This window comes from Pleurodeles waltl, chromosome 4_1 (assembly GCF_031143425.1).
Source record: "Pleurodeles waltl isolate 20211129_DDA chromosome 4_1, aPleWal1.hap1.20221129, whole genome shotgun sequence".
Classification (NCBI taxonomy): domain Eukaryota; kingdom Metazoa; phylum Chordata; class Amphibia; order Caudata; family Salamandridae; genus Pleurodeles; species Pleurodeles waltl.
In genome coordinates, this window is record NC_090442.1 from 334,036,007 (window position 1) to 334,057,739 (window position 21,733).

The window sequence follows — 21,733 nt, forward strand, 5'->3', positions numbered from 1 at the left end:
TGGAATGAGGGAAACACCAGCAAAATTCAGTGATCGAACACCAATTTCTGCGACGGTCACAATTCATATTGGTGCAGAATACCTTACCCAGTAATTACCATACCTTATGACAGTAATTCCTGGTGCAGCATTACTGAATGGGTTGTAATCTGTACCCCTAAAGAACCCTATAGCATCTTATTTAGTACATTTATTTGACAAGCAGCACCTTTCTCTGTACTGAAGAGTGTTGTGGGTGACTGTAAAAATCAATCAGTGTGTCTGCTACATAGTGGTAAGAAATTTTCATGCAGTTCAAACTTCTCAAGATGTGAGGACTTCTTCAAGAATTATATTTTCATTTAAAAACTGGAAAGGCCGCTGAAGAAAAAGAAGTAAAAGTGGAGGCTAAAAAAGAAAAATCACAAGAAGAAAAACTTCGGCCTGGATTCAAGAAAGATGAGGTAATTGTTTCTCAGTGAACTGAATCCACGTGGGTAGTTTCAAGGCTGAAATAGAGCAAATTTGAATTTCAAAAGCATTTAACTTCTACTCATATTACTTTGGTTTTGCAATCTACCTGTGGCCAACCTCTCTGTTCATCTTCTCACTTTTATTAATCATACCATCTATCGATTGATCTGATTAATCTAATGTTCTAACTTTTCTTAAACTATTTACTCTAACTGTATACACTTTCGAATGGAGATTCTCCTTAGAGACAGTCTGCAAAGTGTCTGCATTGCATTTCTATTGTAAACACAGGATCTGGTTCTACGGTTGACGTCGGGCAAGTGGTAAGGTCAAATATAATTTAAAAGGTGCTCTGATCAGTTGCCATTAAGACTTTTAGAAGACATTTCCTTCTACTGAAAGGACAATATCGAAAAAGCTAAACATAGCATTCAAGGAAGGTTTATCAGGTGTACATTGCAAGAAATATGTGTAAACGTTGATTCATGGTTGTGAACGCACAAGAACATAAAATGAAGCAGATACACATGGCTATGCTTTGCCCAGATAAAGGGCCAAATAAACAGTAACACTTTAAAGTTCTGCATTTCAGAAAAATATTGTACATAAGAACTGTGGGAACTACATTATTGCACACAAGAGATCACTGTGCTAGTATTCAAAAATAGCAAATGGCAGTTCTCCCCGGTAAAAACTTGCACGCAGTTTGAACTGTGATTTAATAATAATTTGACTTGTAGGTCAAGTTATTGGTATCTGGACCATCCCTTAGTTTTATGAATAGTCCAGCATGGTATGAAAATACAGCACTCATCTTACTAAGACCTGATAAAAATGATGCTAGTTTTTACCAGTATGCCGAAGATAAAAAACTGCCATATTAGTTAGTGATTGTGGGATCAGAAATCTGAATATTGCAGTGGTAACCTAGATTAATTTCTATAACCAAGGTAACTCACTATTACCTCTAAAAATAACCTTTAGAAACTGGGTCTCTAGTTGGCAGAGGTATGCACCCTGTCCAAGCATAGACAACAAACCTAGTCAGAATAAGTCAGATACACACTCTAAGTTAACCCATGCTCACCCTCTGGTAGCTTTGCAAAGAGTAGGCAGGATTAACTTAAGAGGCAATGTGTAAAGTATTGGTGCAACACTTAATTACAGTAACACAGTAAAAGACACCACAAAAGACTTCACATCAGTTTAGGAAAATAGAGAATATGTATCTAAGCAAAATAAGACTAAAACAACATAAATCCAATGAGTAGAAGTCAAGGTATTTGTTTTTTTAATTAAATGTGAAACTAGTGCTTAGCAGTCACTAGCGGTCAAAACATTACATGAGGTTGCAAGGAACCAGTGCAAATCCAAAGTTCAGGCCAACCATGAAGGACGGTAGGCCAGCTAGAGAACCCAAGCAGGGTCTGCTGAAACACTACCAAAGCATCGAGGTTGAGGGCACAATGCAACTGCTTTTGCAGAATTCAGCTGCAGAACCTACTTCTGGGGCCCAAGACTGGAGGGGGCACCTCAGGCAAGGGAAGAACTCACTGATGACAGAGTACAGCAGCCCCAGCAGAGTTGCAGGCAATCTTAGATGTCCCTGAGACTGTAAAGAACTGAGGGCAAGCCAACAACCCCTTGGAGAATCTTGGGTTCATGAATATAGAGAACAGTTCCAGTCCTCACTCCAGGCAAAGGCCAATACAGCAAAGCAAGTAGCAAAGTGTCAGTCCCTCCTACAGCACAGCACATGGCAAGCAGTAGGCCAACACAGCAATGTAGTTGCAGAGTGGCAGTCCCTCCTGGCAGCACAGCAGTCCTTCTTCCTGGCAAAGTGTCCTTGGTTCCAGTAGAGTTGTGATTTGGTGGGTTTTGGGGACCAGTGTTTATAATTTGGTGCCCTGGTTCTGGAATGTGGGAGAAACTTCCAGGCATTCATTTGAAGTCTATAAGGTCCCTGTCCTGCTGTCCCTGGCTCCAGACAATATACAGTTGGTTATGTAGCCTTTTGTGTGAAGAGTGGCACAGCCTTATTCGGGAGTAAGTGTCAGGTTCTCCCACCCATCTAGCCCAGGAACACCCATCAGCCTGGTGATGGGGCATCAGGATGCAAATGTCACAAACAAGCTCCCTTTCTGTGTGACTATTTAGAAGGAATACACAAAGCCCAGTTAAACTTAAAAGTACAAGTCCAACTTTTTAAATACACTGCACCCTGCCCTTGGGACTAATTAGGGCCTCCCTTAGGGGTGTCATATATGTAATAAAATTTAGTTTTTGAGCCTGCCAAGTGGGTGCACTTGCCGGGTCGAGATGATAGTTTGAAGTTGCACACACATGCTCTGCGGTGGCAGGCCTGAGACATGTTTGAAAGGCTAGTGTAGTGGGTGGCACAATCAGTGATGCTGGCCAACAAGTAACATTTAATTTACAGGTCCTGAGCACATATAGCTCACTGTACTAAGGACTTGCAAGTAAATTAAATATGTCAATTGTAAAGAAGCTAATGTTACCATGTTTAGAGTAAAAAGCACCTGTACGTTAGCACTGGTCAGCAGTGGTAAAGTGCCCCCAATCCTAGTACTAGAGGTCTTTTAGTTATATCAATTGGTTAATCATGCACTGGCTCCATTTCCAGATTTGCTATTTGATGTGCACTTCAATGGTCTACATGATGCAACAACGTTGAACTCTCCAATTAATAATTTTGCCAGTATAGTATAGGCTAGTTATGACAGTGATGGATTTACGTAGTGCATTTGAGACAAGGCTTTTCTGTGTGGGTGACTGATTGATGCAACCGTTCCTCCACTTCCATGAGTTCCCAGACATTATTCTGCAACATGGCCAAGCAAAGAGGCTCTACATTACTGCAACTAACAATCAGATCAAATAAAAAAGCATTAGGAAATTTAGGGGATGTACATCAGACTTCTAATGAATAATATCAATCTTGTTTTTTTGTTCAATCTTCTACTAATTACCAATACAACAATTACTGATTTGGCTCGTGAAATAGATGGCACTGCATGATCGCCTTAGCTATTACCTGCTAAGATAGGGCAAAATTACCTTAATAATGAATCACAAAGTTTTCAGAGTCCTTGTCAATGTGAAAGTGGAGAGCACAGTTGCACATCCCGTATCACTAAATGAACAATCAAGTAATGTAGCACATTTCAAATCCAAAAGCAAAATAGCAGTAACTTCAACAAAAAATATCACACACCACCAAAATGAACCTAATGCTGGTTGATCATACGCCCTGAGTCCTTATATTAAGAAAGCTAAGACATCCTTTTCCTAAAACACGTATAACACCTTTGTTAATTGAGTTAGATGTTTGAGGACCAAAACATATGAAAACAATATTCAATATATGATTAAACATAATATAGTGAACAATGCAAGGCCAATGTTGATTAATATTAACGAAAGGTAATGCAGAATAATGCATCTTCAGTATAAAACAAGCATTTACAATGCAATAGGTCTTGCATGTTCTTGAGATACAGCTATTGGCATTGTAAATTCATAACTTGACTTTTCTTGCCACATAAATTGGTCAACCCTGCCTCATAAATTCATCTTTTCATGCCATATAATTCCAGTGGCCCAGTATTTTACTAAAGTACTTCTATTTACCTTCTTCCTCTATCTTAAAACATATACAATTATCATATAAACCTTTATCTGAAATAGACTTTTGGCATTAGAGTGTAATGCTCAAAACACCATATCAAAAATATAATTTGGGATGGAGGGTGAAAGGAAAGAGAGAGCCTAGAGTAAAGTTGGAGAGGACAAGTGGCATAGTAACAGTGTCAGGGGCCCTGGAGTAAGAAAGGAAAAGCAGTAGTTAGAGTTGAGTGGGGTCAATAGGTCTCTATGTCTAGGTGCCACTGCACCTGCTGCTCCATTGATAATTAGTCCTCAGGAGAGAAAGCGGATGGGGCAGAAAAAGAGAAGCAAAAGGAATAGAACAGACAACAGGAAGAGAGAGAAGGGGTTGCAAAGACATAAAAGAAAGAAGGGAAAGAAAGAATGAGAAAATGAAAACACAACAAAGAGAAGAATTAGGGCAAACGTGAGGCAAAAGAAAAAAGGGAAGGAAGCTAGCGAACTAAAGATAAAGAGGAAAGAAATAATGAAAGAAGTGTGAAAAGAAAGAGAAAAATTAACATTAGAGAAAAAAAGAGATGGTGAGAGAAAAAAGCAGCAAAAGAACCAGGGCATGTATGTACTGACACATTTCCCACAGAATGGGAAAACCACTTTGACAATTCGGGTCTCGATAAGTAACTTGTGGCTTCCACATACAGACTGGAAAAAGAGGGATTTATGCTAAAACGTGAATTGACAGATAAAGATAAGAAAAACATCAGAGAAAGGAAGGGAAAAAGATATAATAAATGAAAGGACAAATACGGAGTCAAAGGAAAGAGCAAATAACAAGACAAAGCAAGAATGAAGGGAAGAGAACAAAATAGTGAAAGAATGAACGCCTGATGAAGAAAAAAGAGAAGAATGAAACAAGGAAAGAAATATCCACGTTTTTGCAAGTTTGAAAGAGGAGGTAGCAAGAGGAAGAGGGAAATGAAAAAAGGAGGAGGAGTAGAGATAAACAGTTGAAAGAAAGAGCAAAACCATTAACGTGTGTATTTTAAGAGCTGGAAAGAGAAAAGTGGAGTGGAAAAAAACATTGAGAGTAAACAGAGTAAAGGAAAGAACAGAGTGATATAGGTGAAACAGACCCTCCCAAATAAGGAATAGATTGTATTTGTTCCCCCACATCCTCAAACAAAAGTAAAATTGTGGAACAGCAGGGGGCACTGCAGAATAGCAAGAGGTGCATTAGCAGAGTTGTATGTGAACCCCAGTACAGCAATTTTGGGGCGCTTCAGATCAGGATTGCGGGTACAGATAGAGCTGTGTCCCGGCCCACTGCTGGAATAACAGAAAGGTAGTCGGTGAGGAATGAGAAACGCAGCGCTGTGTAATTCCTGGCATTGGAATAATCGGGTGCTGCAGGTTAAGGTTGAGGTGCAAGGACATAGTTGTACATGGGGTGCAGTACTGGATAGTAATGGGCCCCCAAGGTCAGAAGTGAGGTGTGTTAATGGAGCTATGTGTGGAGCCTAGTATTGGTTTGCCAATGTTGTCGAGGGTTAGCCTGGAGATGCTCTGGTGAAGCTGAGAGTGGGGCCCAGTATGGGAGTGGCATTGCCTGTGAACCACAGAAGCAAGGAGTCCTGAAGGGCATTGGTGTGAGCCTTAGTACTGAGAAGAAATGTGCACTGAATGTTAGAATTGATGGATTCTGGCGGAGCTGTGGTGGTTCCCATCAACAGTGGCATTGGATGTTAGACTTGACATACACTGGCTGAGCTATGTTTTGCTCTTTTGAGTCCAGTACTCGCTTGGCAGTGGGACTCAATATTAGAATTGAGCTGCTGTAATTGTACTGTACGCAAACGAGGTCCCAGTATAGGAAAGGAAGTGACCTCACTGGGGTAAAACTGAGGTACTGGTGGAGCTGCGCCGGAGGTCCTAGTACTGTAACAGCAGAGTGTACTGTCTATAAAAACTGAGGTGCTCTGGCAGACGGTGTGTGTGGTGTTCTGGCATGGGCACGGCTGAGGGGCTTGGAGTGTGTGAACTGAGGTGCACTGATGGAGCTGCTCCTGAGGTTCCAGTACTGGAGCAGCAGAGTGTACTGACTGCCAGAACTGAGGTGCTCTGGCAGACTACATGTGTGGGGTTCCTGGCACTGGTGCAGCTGAGGGCTTGGAGTGTGTGAACTGCAGTGGACTGATGGAGCTGCAGACTGTCAGGGCCTCAGAAAAGTGGTTGTAATTTAAACAATTCAAAATTGATGCAGGCAGCATTAATCTGGTCCCTTTACATGTTGGCTGGGGGACCTGAACAAATGCTACTTCTTCCCAGGATTGCAGTAACTATAAGATTACGTTGCTATAGCAGCAGCTTGCGTCAGAGCTCAATTAATTTGCTTAGACAAGCAGCACATTTGTAGCCTATCAGTTCAGTTCTGATACATGTTCAATGTTTAACTTTGTATGTGAACGTTGCTTTTATATTGTTTGGGGAAGCTGGGTTGAATGGGAGTAGCCTTGTTCAGCTTGGGTACATAGGAGAGAGTGGCTGTTTTTTGGCGACAGCTGGTATTCATCTAGAGCGGGGCCTGATTTGAACTGCATGTCCCTTCGTCCCAAAAATTCTCAGTGGTCATGACACCACACTGTCACCACTGTAGTGTGACTAGGGCCTGAAATGGCTTGCTTAGGGCCTGAAATGGCTTGCTTAGATGTGGAGGAGCTATGGCCAGTCTCTTTGTGCCTGCTGTGGCAGGTGAGTGGTCAGGGGGCTTAACCCGCAGAGATCCCAACTCAGTGTGTGTTTTTTGTGCTTTATCAAAAAGACCTGTTTAGTTGGAGGAGGAGGCACCATCCTCACTTCATGCTATGTAGTGACCCCTGTAGTAAATTTAAGGAGGAGACTACCAAAATATTGCTCGGTTGCTGGTCAGTATAGTAAAGTACTTGGAGGACCCAGAAGCCCAGTGGTCAAGGACAGGCTATATGGACCTGTTTCCATTCAATGCACCTTATATGGAATCCCTCCTCATAGTCTTAGGTACTATGAATATAGGAACACCAGTAGAGAGATGGCACTGGAAAGTGTGGGTCACTCAACATAATGAAGGTTGACAGGGCTCAACATTTTTTAAGGCGGGCCAAAACACTTAATGGGTTACAGATAATCAACAGCATGTGTGATTAAGACTTCCTGACTAGAGGAGTTTGGCCCTTAATTCAGGCCAGAGTGAAATTGCATTATGTTAATCCTGGGGGAAAACGGTAGGCTTTCTCAAGTCCAAGCATGAGCAGGAGCGGTGGCAGGGAAGGCAATGTCTCACCGTGTTGGTTGTACGAGGACAGCCCCCTTGACACCTTTCTTGGGAACAGAATTTAAAAATATGGGCAACATACAGCTCGTTAATTGATGGACTGGCCTGCCATCTCGGTTATGTACATTTGAACTCACTTTTGATCAGGGACCTCTTGAGGAATCAGGGGGCTACACTGCCTGGCCATGACAAACAGCTGGTGGGATGTAGCATTTAGGGACCTTTTGGGACGTGGACATGATGGATTTGTGGAATGTTGGTTGCTGTCTGTATTGGCACATATTAACTAAAAAATGATGAACTGGAACTTGGCCCTGAATGGGTTTTAGTAGCTGAGATTAATTGAAGCATTCCATTCATCACTTTTTATGCTTTATATATTTTGTACACATGGAGTTGATGTATTCATGAGCCTTTTGGACAACAAACTGCACTATCCACTGAAGCTTCGGGTAGCAAGAAGCACTCACGAAAGTATAGACGGTATTGTGAGGCATTAATGAACTACTTATTGAAGATTTGTTTTGCTGTGTGTAAAGGAAAAACATGAAAGCCTTGAAATCTGTAAGTCAAGATCAAAGGTAATAGTTGTGGAATAGATTCCTAAAAGGTTTATATTGTTTAAGGAGCTGCAAAATCAAGAACTCCCTGTCAGGATGCAGTTGAGGGAAATTTTTTAAGATTCCAAAGTCAGTGGACTGGTGCTTAAGAAACCAGAGCATCAGTGTATTTCACAACGTCTGTGCGCATTTGTGCTCATGTACTGATTATGTTTTGCCATCCCATTTATGATGTATCTGTCACAGATAAAAGACGACAAGTCAAGTAAAGATAAGACGCCCAAGGAAGAAGGGAAGCCAAGCTGGGATCGCAAAAAGGGATTTCTTGACACCAAGGCGCAGAATGGAGAGAGCTTTCATGACGCAACTCCACACAAGCTTAAACACACCGAATTTCCCAGGTAACTTGAGTAGTTTGATTAATAAACTGTGTTATGAGCATTTAAAGGTCACAAAAACAGTTGTGTGAATAGAGATATGGAATTGAAGACACGTCAAAGCGGTTTTATTTTACGTGTTGTTCTTTTCATTCTCCGGTGATTCACGCTGTGGTATGGTCTTCACCGTCTTTGAAGTGAATTGATTGAAATAGCTCTTGAATAGATTTTGTCACTTCACACGGCTGTAACATGAATGTATAATGTGGCTTAAAGTGCACAATTCATGGTAAACTGTGCTGCTATTGCGGATGACCAGTTGACTAATAAAAAAAAAAAAACTATTACAAGCCACTGCACACTTTTTCCATGATACATGACAATTTTTCACCTATGAATTGTCAGTCAGAAAAAAAAATGTTAATAGCAAAGAAATCAAGTCCATCGAGATACTATGCACGAATCCTCACTAGCTAGAAGCTTGATGTTCTGTTTTTGAAATGGTGAAAATGTAACTGATCTCTTTAAAGGGTTGCCTGAACTTCTGACTTGTGGCACTATAGGCGCCTACGCTGATGCACGTCTCTGAATGTAACTCTGCTGGAAACAGTCTACATCTAGGAGGCTGTGGTATGACATAACCAGTTTCATCAGAAAAGCCAGCCAGTAGTAGAGTGGTCCACCAGATTTGAGCGGTTGGTAATTTTACAAAGTGTGTAGTAAAAGTGCTGGGCTCTGCCTTTCAAATCATACCTGTGGCACACTTTTATTTCTTGTCTTGACCCCTGTCAGAAGGAGATGGGGAACGGAGGCTGCACATTTATATTAGATACCAGGAAATCATTTCTGATCACTGATGCAGGCAGGGATGGCGAGTGGTCCTCCACTAAGAGAGGGGAGGGCATCCCTTTGCTAACCTGGCAGGATGATGGGTCGATCACCAACGGCTAAATAAAGTCCATATGCAGTCTCATGGTTGTTCCAGATGACCTCCAACATTTTCCGGACTGTGGAGACATCCTGCCTTGTCTAACAACAGCATTTAAAAACCTGTGCTGAAAAAAATATGTAACTTTTGGATGAAATTCATGGAACGTGCATCGCAAGTCAATACACATATATATATATATATATATATATATATATATATATATATCCTGAAAAATCAGTCTAATTAATATTTAAAGGGTCTGCTTTCTCCCTCTATTTTTGGAAATGCCATTGAGAGAATTTAATTTATCTTAAATTGACTCAGGTTTTTTTTCAGATGAACCAACAGATAGATTGGCTGAACCTAATGTCCAGGTGGTTTTAGAGCAGTCTGGCAGCAGCAACCACCGCCTATGGGAAGTTGGACTCAGAATAGCTCCATCTCATTGTGCATGTTCTTGCTCTAATAATTAGGATTCTGTCCTGATGTCTAGTTGCTTAATCTTTGAGACAATGAGTTATAATGTCTTATCAGGATCCCTCCAACCATGATATAACAGAAGGAAACCATCTGGTTGCAATGACAATATTACAATTGCAGCGATTAACTCCTTCAGAAAATTGCATAATCTCCGACCTTGAAATGCCTTTTAAATTACGATGAGCATCATTAAGATGTTTATGAATAATTATACAGTTTCCATTGCTGGCAATAGAGTATTAAAACAATCAGGACAAAAGGCTTTAATGATGCATTTGGATGCTTGAATCCAAAAGATATTCATTTATGCACAGCTAGTTTAACCTGACTTATTATCATTCTTTGATAGACTTCAAAAAATATTTTTATTGTATTTTACTTTTTGAAGAAAAGCATACAACTAAAGATCAATTAAGAATTTGGACAAACCTCACAATTTTATGTCAGATTGTTGGTATGCAGATACCCACAAACCACACACTTAACCCCCTGAACACTGTCCTTGAAATGCCTCAGAATAATTATGGCAAGGGTTCTTGGAAAGGGCGCAAGAATGATGTAGTCATTCTGGCTGGTCTGTGTTTATCATTGGCCTATGAACATGCTACCGCTGTGCTCAGCATAAGCCTGGGACTGGGCTGTGGGATATTTTTGGAAGTGATCTGAAACCCAAACACCTCCTTTCAGTGGTTCACCTCGCCTTAAAGTGAGAGTGCATAGAACAGAAAAATAGTATCCAAAAACAGAGACACGTCTGCAGTCATAGTTTCTTCGTCCTGTTTTAAGAAAGCTGTTAACACCTAATGAATAGTGTTCTAATGTAGTAGCCTGATTGTCTGAAAATGTGTATACCTAATGCAACATGTTGTGTTCATACTATATGCAATTTCTTCTCATGTTATTTAGTATTTCTTTGAATGGGCGTGCAGTGTCGGGTTGCGCAAGCATGAATGAGGATGTTGCAGTGGTATTCCGTTCAAAATAGTTTGAAACAAACATGAAATATTTTTTGTGCGAAGGTTGCTGAGTTGAAATATCTCTCAGATGTTGCAGGTCAGTATTAGTTCGTGCCCTTGTGCACAGGGAAAGAGCTGACTGGTTTATGGGTTTTCTTGTAGTGTTGAACAATTGCAAAACCATGGGTGATAGGCCAGTGACTTCAACTTGAAAAAAATCATGACATTTCGCCTGCAGATTCTAAGGTCCATTTCTTTAATAGTCTGGTGCTTAATAATACAAAGACTGAATTATGCAACATAATGCATGGTGGACTTAAGTGGCAGTGTTAGCTGCAAATGCCTGGGATCCTCTGCATGCACACTCTATTTCGGACATAATTCCCGGTGTCTGCAGACGTGACATGAGAGATAACTGGGAGTCAATGAAAAAAACATGGTTGCTCTCTGTTGCCCAAGGTCAATTCCCCCAGTCAGTTCTCTTGAGACGATGTACAGTGGTCTGAGTCTTTGAGGTGATCTTGCGCTTGTGTTGTCACATCCAGACACTGATACTTATCTTTTTTGCTTGGAGGGCTACACATTTAGGTATCCAGAGCAATGTATGGGAATTGTCAACAGAAGGAATAGAAATGCTATTGTACAATTGTTGGCATAAGGAACATAGGAAAAACTGTCTGAATATTAAAACAAAAATGGAGTTAAATATTTCTCAAGTCCAAGACTAGCCACAGCAGGAGTAATACGTTGTAGAAGGAGGCCAACACCGAACAGACAAAAAGAAACATTCATGAAGGAACATAGCAACTTCTTTCCCCACTTAGCAACAATTTCCAGAGAAGAAACAGGAAAGGCAGAAAACTAACGTAACAAGGGCAGACCTAAATATGTTGGGCATTAGAGAAGGCTGGGAGCGATTTCAGATCATAAAGTGGTTAGCAGCTAATGACGTGACATTTTCTTCCACCGTTCTGGCAAGGTTATTGTTCTCAGCAGGTATCTGGCCTGTATCTAGTGTTTGAAGGCCATTAAAAAGTTCTTTTGGGGGGTTAATTTCAAAACATCAGAACGGAGAGTGGTTCGAATGCCTCAACACAATAGCACTTTTCTTATAAAGTGAGGCATTTTATAGTCTGAAGATTGGCAATGGGACCGCATGCTGAGGTTATCAGAATATTGAAATGTTACCAGTTTGTCAGTGAGACTACATAAACTAATATATTAATTTGTAAATTATTATAACATGCTGATGTACACCATTCCTAAAGAACTAGAAGTCTTGAAAAGATGTTTCCGAGCACCCGGAGCATACTGGTTCACTGGAGATCCATGATGGTGCTAATCCTTTTTCTGTTATGTAATTTCCTGCCTAGATGATACATCAGGAGGCTTTGCCTTGCGATGGATGCATTGCATTCATTTCTCGTTGCATTCATTACCCACTTTGAAGCCTTTTTGTTCTTGATTGCTGCTCTATTTTTCTGCATCAGGATATCTTATTGTATTGTGTAGTTCTGAATACGTTGTGCTCAGCTTATTCTTATCCCTGCTCCAGTGTGGTTTGGGTGCCTTGTTTATCAACCCTTGTGTCAGCCATCATCTGCAATCCAGAATTACCAACATTGCCTATGAGGTTTTTTGCCCTTTGTATTGCTTTCCTCCTAACTGGGACCCTCTGAAGGAAACATTTGACACCTTGCACCTGAAAGATAAGTGCAGGGTGTATAATGGGAAACATCTCCCTTTCCTAAGGAAATCAGGAAGAATTGGAAGATTTCATCACAATCGGGGATTCTTCTGTGCTATGGACTCCTCTCAGCATCTTGTTGAGAACCACAACAACTGTGCCTTGAGAAGTTGGCCTTAAACCTACATTTAGTTTAAAGGTCTGCTGATATTCCAGTAATCCCTTTGGCCAGCGTTGCGTTTCTTGTGGTGCATTGAAGCAAAAATAAATGTTTTTGGAGTCACTAACTGTGCCTGTAGCTTTCTGCCCTCCAAAGTTTACTCAGGACAGAGCAAAGATGGAATATGTAATTGTCTGCGTAACTGGACCTGCTCAGCTTTAGACACAACCTCAGTTCCTTGTCTGAATAGTTATGCTACATTCCTGCTTGGCTTTGAAATGATATTTCCACACCCTGATTTAGTGTATTCTGCTGAGGAAGTGTTGAGTGCTATCGAAAAAGAATGAATGAACCTATTGAGTTGTGTTACTCATTTTCTTCAATTGGAATTAGAAACTACTTAGGTTAAGAGAACCCACACAACATGTTTTCATTGTGAATTAAAATAAAAACTTAAGGGTGAATTGGTTCGTACCCAGTGCTATACTTTGTTTCCTAAAGCTATTAATTTAATCTAATTGATTGATTACAGGTCACAGGAAAGATGTAATGAAGGAAAAATGTATTGAGTGTGATTTTCAGGTTTTCTGAATTTACTAGGGTTCCACTTTTTAATCAACTAGACATTCATGTGGATTCTTTGTCCCAAGGGAAGCCCAGGCAAATATGGGTGGACAAAAGAGAAAATCTGTGAACTGCTGAAATGTATCTATATGTTAGCCTAGTGGCAAAAGAGCAGTTGTGCATTGGCTTCCTTATATTTCATTTTCCATGCGTGATGGTGTCTGTCAGTTGTTCCTTTTGTCAAATAATTTGATAATTTAGGATAGCAGGACTCTGAATAGCTCTGCACTGCTGGATAGTAGAGCATGTTGAGTGATTATTGACAGTGATTGAGTAATTGCAGAAAAACAATATTCATAAGAAATATATAAATGCTTGATTTGTGCTGACTGATGATGATTTGGCATTGGATTCAGGGCCAATATGTGCGGCTTCTTTACCCTTACAAGGCTTTTTTCAAGACTAGACATAACTGCTGCCTTTTGATGTAATAGATGTTTTTGGAATTCCTTTTGATAAAGTGGCATACCCCGTACATGAGTCGCGCTACCACAATAAAATTATAATCATAATTTTTCATGATCATTGTTATGCTTCAGGTGGTTATTAGTCACCTTTGGAAGAGATGTAAGAACCCATATATATTTAAAATCTATGGGCCTTATTACGACTTTGGCGTTCCTAAAAGAGGACCACCAAAGCCGTGGGGAGGACGCCACAATGATCCTTTTAAGGGAACCAAGACCAATACCATAGCACACAGCACCCTCGGAATGCGCAGTGTCTGCTAAGCGAACTTCAATATTAATTTGGGAGCCATGACCAGCCTCTCAGAGACCAGGTCTATGGGGAGCGAAAGCCAGGAATGTTTAGAACTCTGGGCTGATTGGTGGCTGACCAGGGGCTGATGGCTATATGAGCTAGACAAAAGGCACCAGACCCGGGGTTTACTTTCTTGTCACTTACCACATAACAAGCTGGTCCGGCTGGACTCTTTTTTCGTGTCCCTCTCAGGAGCAGCGGGAACCAACTGTAAGGAAATGCCTCCTTGGCATGGTTACCCCCTGACTTTTTGCCTTTGCTGATGCTATGTTTTGAATTGAAAGTGTGCTGAGGCCTGCTAACCAGGCCCCAGCACCAGTGTTCTTTCCCTAACCTGTACTTTTGATTCCACAATTGGCACACCCTGACATCCAGGTAAGTCCCTTGTAACTGGTACCCCTGGTACCAAGGGCCCTGATGCCAGGGAAGGTCTCTAAGGGCTGCAGCATATCTTATGCCACCCTGGGGACCCCTCACTCAGCACAGACACACTGCTTGCCAGCTTGTGTGTGCTGGTGAGAACAAAACGAGTAAGTCGACATGGCACTCCCCTCAGGGTGCCATGCCAACCTCACACTGCCTATGCAGTATAGATAAGTCACCCCTCTAGTAGGCCTTACAGCCCTAAGGCAGGGTGCACTATACCATAGGTGAGGGCACCAGTGCATGAGTACTGTGCCCCTACAGTGTCTAAGCCAAACCTTAGACATTGTAAGTGCAGGGTAGCCATAAGAGTATATGGTCTGGGAGTCTGTCAAACACGGACTCCACAGCACCATAATGGCTACACTGAAAACTGGGAAGTTTGGTATCAAACTTCTCAGCACAATAAATGCACATTGATGCCAGTGTACATTTTATTGTGAAATACACCCCAGAGGGTACCTTAGAGGTGCCCCCTGAAACCTTAACCGACTATCTGTGTAGGCTGACTGGTTCCAGCAGCCTGCCACAACTGAGACATGTTGCTGGGCCCATGGGGAGAGTGTCTTTGTCACTCTGAGGCCAGTAACAAAGCCTGCACTGGGTGGAGATGCTAACACCTCCCCCAGGCAGGAGCTGTAACACCCGGCGGTGAGCCTCAAAGGCTTACCCCCTTTGTTCCAGCACCACAGGGCACTCCAGCTAGTGGAGTTGCCCGCCCCCTCCGGTCACTTGCCCCACTTTTGGCGGCAAGGCCGGAGGAGATAATGAAAATAACAAGGAGGAGTCACTGGCCAGTCAGGACAGCCCCTAAGGTGTCCTGAGCTGAAGTGACTCTAACTTTTAGAAATCCTCCATCTTGCAGATGGAGGATTCCCCCAATAGGGATAGGAATGTGACCCCCTCCCCTTGGGAGGAGGCACAAAGAGGGTGTACCCACCCTCAGGGCTAGTAGCCATTGGCTACTAACCCCCCAGACCTAAACACACCCTTACAATTTAGTATTTAAGGGCTTCCCTGAACCTAAGAATTTAGATTCCTGAAACTACAAGAAGAAGAGGACTGCTGAGCTGAAAGACCCCTGCAGAAGAAGAAAAGAAGACACCAACTGCTTTGGCCCCAGTCCTACCGGCCTGTCTCCTGCCTTCCAAAGAAACCTGCTCCAGCGACGCTTTCCAAAGGACCAGCGACCTCTGAATCCTCAGAGGACTGCCCTGCTTCAAGAAAGACAAGAAACTCCCGAGGACAGCGGCCCTGCTCCAAAAAGACTGCAACTTTGTTTCAAAGGAGCAGATTTAAAGACCCCTGCAACTCCCCGCAAGAAGCGTGAGACTTGCAACACTGCACCCGGCGACCCCGACTCGACTGGTGGAGAACCAACACCTCAGGGAGGACCCTCCGGCGACTCCAAGACCGTGAGTAACCAAAGTTGTCCCCCCTGAGCCCCCACAGCGACGCCTGCAGAGGGAATCCCCAGGCTCCCCCTGACCGCGACTGCCTGACTCTGAAATCCCGACGGCTGGAAAAGACCCTGCACCCGCAGTCCCCAGCACCTGAAGGAACGGAACTTCAGTGCAGGAGTGACCCCCAGGAGGCCCTCTCCCGTGCCCAGGTGGTGGCTACCCTGAGGAGCCCCCCCCTTGCCTGCCTGCACCGCTGAAGAGATCCCTTGGTCTCTCATTGAAAACCTGACGCGTGTTTGCACACTGCACCCGGCCGCCCCCGCGCTGCTGAGGGTGTACTTTTTGTGCTGACTTGTGTCCCCCCCGGTGCCCTACAAAACCCCCCTGGTCTGCCCTCCGAAGACGCGGGTACTTACCTGCTGGCAGACTGGAACCGGGGCACCCCCTTCTCTCCATTGAAGCCTATGCGTTTTGGGCACCACTTTGAACCCTGCACCTGACCGGCCCTGAGCTGCTGGTGTGGTAACTTTGGGGTTGCTCTGAACCCCCAACGGTGGGCTACCTTGGACCCAAACCTGAAACTTGTAAGTGATTTACTTACCTGCTAAAACTAACAATAACTTACCTCCCCCAGGAACTGTGAAAATTGCACTGTGTCCACTTTTAAAACAGCTATTTGTGTTATATGTGAAAAGTATATATGCTACTGTAATTATTCAAAGTACCTAAAGTACTTACCTGCAATACCTTTCAAATTAGATATTACATGTAGAAATTGAACCTGTGGTTCTTAAAATAAACTAAGAAAATATATTTTTCTATAACAAAACCTATTGGCTGGATTTGTCTCTGAGTGTGTGTTCCTCATTTATTGCCTGTGTGTATGTACAACAAATGCTTAACACTACTCCTTTGATAAGCCTACTGCTCGACCACACTACCACAAAATAGAGCATTAGTATTATCTCTTTTTGCCACTATCTTACCTCTAAGGGGAACCCTTGGACTCTGTGCATACTATTCCTTACTCTGAAATAGTGCATACAGAGCCAACTTCCTACATTGGTGGATCAGCGGTGGGGTACAAGACTTTGCATTTGCTGGACTACTCAGCCAATTCCTGATCACACGACAAATTCCAAAAATTGTCATTAGAAATTGATTTTTGCAATTTGAGCTATTTTTCTAAATTCTTAAAAGTCCTGCTAGGGCCTTGTGTTAGTCCCTGTTTAGCATTTCTTTTAGTGTTTAAAAGTTTGGTAAAAGTTTGAATTAGATTCTAGAACTAGTTTTTAGATTCTTAAAAAGTATTTCAACTTTTAGAAGCATAATGTCTAGTACAGATGTGAATGTGGTGGAACTCGACACCACACCTTACCTCCATCTTAAGATGAGGGAGCTAAGGTCACTCTGTAAAATAAAGAAAATAACAATTGGCCTCAGACCTTCCAAACTACAGCTCCAGGAGCTGTTGGCAGAGTTTGAATGGCCAACCCCTCTGAGGATGGCAACACAGAGGATGATGATAGTGACTTGTGTAGGAGGCTGGACTGGCTTGTAGTGAGTACCAAGGGGTACTTTCACCTTGCACCAGGCCCAGTTATCCCTTATTAGTGTATAGGGTGTCTAGCAGCTTAGGCTGATAGATAATGGTAGCTTAGCAGAGCAGCTTAGGCTGAACTAGGAGACGTGTGAAGCTACTACAGTACCACTTAGTGTCATATGCACAATATCATAAGAAAACACAATACACAGTTATACTAAAAATAAAGGTACTTTATTTTTATGACAATATGCCAAAGTATCTTAGAGTGTACCCTCAGTGAGAGGATAGGAAATATACACAAGATATATATACACAATAGCAAAAATATGCAGTATAGTCTTAGAAAACAGTGCAAACAATGTATAGTTACAATAGGATGCAATGGGGAAACATAGGGATAGGGGCAACACAAACCATATACTCCAAAAGTGGAATGCGAACCACGAATGGACCCCAAACCTATGTGACCTTGTAGAGGGTCGCTGGGACTATTAGAAAATAGTGAGAGTTAGAAAAATAACCCTCCCCAAGACCCTGAAAAGTGAGTGCAAAGTGCACTAAAGTTCCCCTAAGGACAAAAGAGTCGTGTTAGAGGAATAATGCAGGAAAGACACAAACCAGCAATGCAACAACTGTGGATTTCCAATCTAGGGTACCTGTGGAACAAGGGGACCAAGTCCAAAAGTCACAAGCAAGTCGGAGATGGGCAGATGCCCAGGAAATGCCAGCTGCGGGTGCAAAGAAGCTTCGACTGGACAGAAGAAGCTGAGGTTTCTGCAGGAACGAAAAGGGCTAGAGACTTCCCCTTTGGTGGACGGATCCCTCTCGCCTTGGAGAGTTGTGCAGAAGTGTTTTCCCACCGGAAGGACGCCAACAAGCCTTGCTACACGCAAATCGTGCGTTTGGCGTTTTTGGGTGCTGCTGGGGCCCAGGAGGGACCAGGAGGTCGCAAATTAGACCTGCAGAGAGAGGGGACGTCAAGCAAGACAAAGAGCCCTCACTAAAGCAGGTAGCACCTGGAGAAGTGCCAGAAACAGGCACTACGAGGATGCGTGAAACGGTGCTCGCCGAAGTTGCACAAAGGAGTCCCACGTCGCCGGAGACCAACTTAGAAAGTCGTGCAATGCAGGTTAGAGTGCCGTGGACCCAGGCTTGGCTGTGCACGAAGGATTTCCGCCGGAAGTGCACAGGGGCCGGAGTAGCTGCAAAGTCGCGGTTCCCAGCAATGCAGCCCAGCGAGGTGAGGCAAGGACTTACCTCCACCAAACTTGGGCTGAAGAGTCACTGGACTGTGGGGGTCACTTGGACAGAGTCGCTGGATTCGAGGGACCTCGCTCGTCGTGCTGAGAGGAGACCCAAGGGACCGGTGATGCAGCTTTTTGGTGCCTGCGGTTGCAGGGGGAAGATTCCGTCGACCCACGGGAGATTTCTTCAGAGCTTCTGGTGCAGAGAGGAGGCAGACTACCCCCACAGCATGCACAAGCAGGAAAACAGTCGAGAAGGCGGCAGGATCAGCGTTACAGAGTTGCAGTAGTCGTCTTTGCTACTATGTTGCAGGTTTGCAGGCTTCCAGCGCGGTCAGCGGTCGATTCCTTATCAGAAGGTGAAGAGGGAGATGCAGAGGAACTCGGCTGAGCTCATGCATTCGTTATCTAAAGTTTCCCCAGAGACAGAGACCCTAAATAGCCAGAAAAGAGGGTTTGGCTACTTAGGAGAGAGGATAGGCTACTAACACCTGAAGGAGCCTATCAGCAGGAGTCTCTGACGTCACCTGGTGGCACTGGCCACTCAGAGCAGTCCAGTGTGCCAGCAGCACCTCTGTTTCCAAGATGGCAGAGGTCTGGAGCACACTGGAGGAGCTCTGGACACCTCCCAGGGGAGGTGCAGGTCAGGGGAGTGGTCACTCCCCTTTCCTTTGTCCAGTTTCGCGCCAGAGCAGGGGCTAAGGGGTCCCTGAACCGGTGTAGACTGGCTTATGCAGAATTGGGCACATCTGTGCCCAACAAAGCATTTCCAGAGGCTGGGGGAGGCTACTCCTCCCCTGCCTTCACACCATTTTCCAAAGGGAGAGGGTGTCACACCCTCTCTCAGAGGAAGTTCTTTGTTCTGCCATCCTGGGCCAGGCCTGGCTGGACCCCAGGAGGGCAGCTGCCTGTCTGAGGGGTTGGCAGCAGCAGCAGCTGCAGTGAAACCCCAGGAAGGGCAGTCTGGCAGTACCAGGGTCTGTGCTACAGACCACTGGGATCATGGAATTGTACCAACAATGCCAGGATGGCATAGAGGGGGCAATTCCATGATCATAGACATGTTACATGGCCATATTCGGAGTTACCATGGTGAAGCTACATATAGGTAGTGACCTATATGTAGTGCACGCGTGTAATGGTGTCCCCGCACTCACAAAGTTCAGGGAATTGGCTCTGAACAATGTGGGGGCACCTTGGCTAGTGCCAGGGTGCCCTCACACTAAGTAACTTTGCACCTAACCTTTACCAGGTAAAGGTTAGACATATAGGTGACTTATAAGTTACTTAAGTGCAGTGTAAAATGGCTGTGAAATAACGTGGACGTTATTTCACTCAGGCTGCAGTGGCAGGCCTGTGTAAGAATTGTCAGAGCTCCCTATGGGTGGCAAAAGAAATGCTGCAGCCCATAGGGATCTCCTGGAACCCCAATACCCTGGGTACCTCAGTACCATATACTAGGGAATTATAAGGGTGTTCCAGTAAGCCAATGTAAATTGGTAAAATTGGTCACTAGCCTGTTAGTGACAAATTGAAAGTAATGAGAGAGCATAACCACTGAGGTTCTGGTTAGCAGAGCCTCAGTGAGACAGTTAGGCACCACACAGGGAACATATACATGCACACCTATGAGCACTGGGGCCCTGTTTGACAGGGTCCCAGTGACACATACATATAGGCCACAAACCTATGAGCACTGGGGTCCTGACCAGCAGGATCCCAGTGACACATAACAAACATACTGAAAACATAGTGTTTTCACTATGATCACTGAGGCCTGGCTATCAGGATCCCAGTGAGACAGTGAAAACAGTGACAAACACCCTGACATACACTCCCAAACAGGCCAAAAGTGGGGGTAACAAGGCTAGAAAGAGGCTACCTTCTCACACAACCCCCCCCCCCAAACGAAGGACAATAAGGCTAACCTTGGCCAGTTGAGACTTTATTGTCTAAGTGGTGATAAGTAGAGAGTAGCTCTGCAATAGACTGGTTACTCCCTTTATCATCCACTATATGGTTACTTCCCTGTGGGGATGTAAACCACCCTGTTTGAAGTTTTTTAGCTAAGCAACAATGTGAAGATGTATTTTCAGAGTTTCTATCAGTAAGTTTTAGTTTAGAGCAGTGGGAATTGTCCACTGAACCTATTTGTAGTGATGGAAATGCCAGACAGGGATGCTGTCTCAATAAAGCCATAGCTGGGCAAAAACTTTGTCCATTTGGCTGGAAGAGAGAACAGGGATCCTGTTTCTCTTGAGTTGGAGCAGGGCAGGGATGCTGTCCTATGAGCTCCACACTAGGGCAGGGATGCTGTCCTAAGTGTTGTGAGGCAGTGCAGGGTTTCTGCACTAAAGTTTCTCTGGGAGGGTTGGAGGGATGCTCCATGTTAACTAAAATGGTGCTATTTTTGTCACCAATGTTAGTTATCCCACAGAGAGGTACTTCTACCTCAGGGAGTCCAGCTTTGCCAGCTGATGATTCCCTTGGAACAGGTGCCACCCCAGGAGAGGTTTCTCCCACCACAGGAATGGTATCCTGAATGGTAGGGTGGTTAGGGGATACTGTGATACCCTTTTTACCTGTTGATGGAGAGGGATCCTGAGTTTTCAGGCCTTCTCTCCTTTGCTTTTTCATTTCAGTAGAAATGAGAGGGAACAATTCCTCAGGGATGCCCAGCATGGCTGCATGGGCATAAAACTCTACATCAGCCCACCCTGAGGCCTCTAGGTCATTACCTAAGAGACAGTCTACAGGTAAGCTAGGTGATACCACCACCTGCTTAGGGCCAGTAACTCCACCCCAACTAAACTGAATTATAGCTAAGGGAAGAAACTTAGTGGTGTTATGGACATCAATAATCTTATACTGTTGTCCAATGATGTGTTATTCAGGAGGCACTAGGTTTTCAGTCACCAAAGTGAAACTGGCACCTGTGTCCCTGTAGGCCAAGGCCTCAACACCATTTATTGAAACTGTCTGCCTGTACTTATCCATTGTAAGGGGACAAGCAGCCAGTGTGGCAAGGCCAATGCCACTAGGTGTGACAGAAACTGTCTTGGGACTGATGACATCAGTTTCCACTATGGACCCATAAGTGAACCCAACTACACCCTTTGCTTGACTGTTGCCAGCAGTCCCACCACTAGTACCACTACTGCTAGGGGCACTAGAGCTTGATGTATTAGTGGTG

The 21,733-nt window shown here is 43.8% G+C and overlaps 1 protein-coding gene across 6 annotated transcripts in view; it reads left to right on the forward strand.

Annotated features, from left to right (window-relative positions):
* Positions 1–21,733, forward strand: part of CALD1 (caldesmon 1) — a 519,621-nt gene that overhangs the window by 389,100 nt on the left and 108,788 nt on the right. For 5 of the 6 annotated variants that reach the window (XM_069228452.1, XM_069228449.1, XM_069228451.1 and 2 more), the window contains one exon: positions 8,194–8,348. In XM_069228452.1, coding sequence (XP_069084553.1) covers positions 8,194–8,348 — 155 coding nt within the window. Of the gene's footprint in view, positions 1–356; positions 444–8,193; positions 8,349–21,733 lie in introns of all 6 variants that reach the window. The other variant, XM_069228455.1, reaches the window with a different exon arrangement.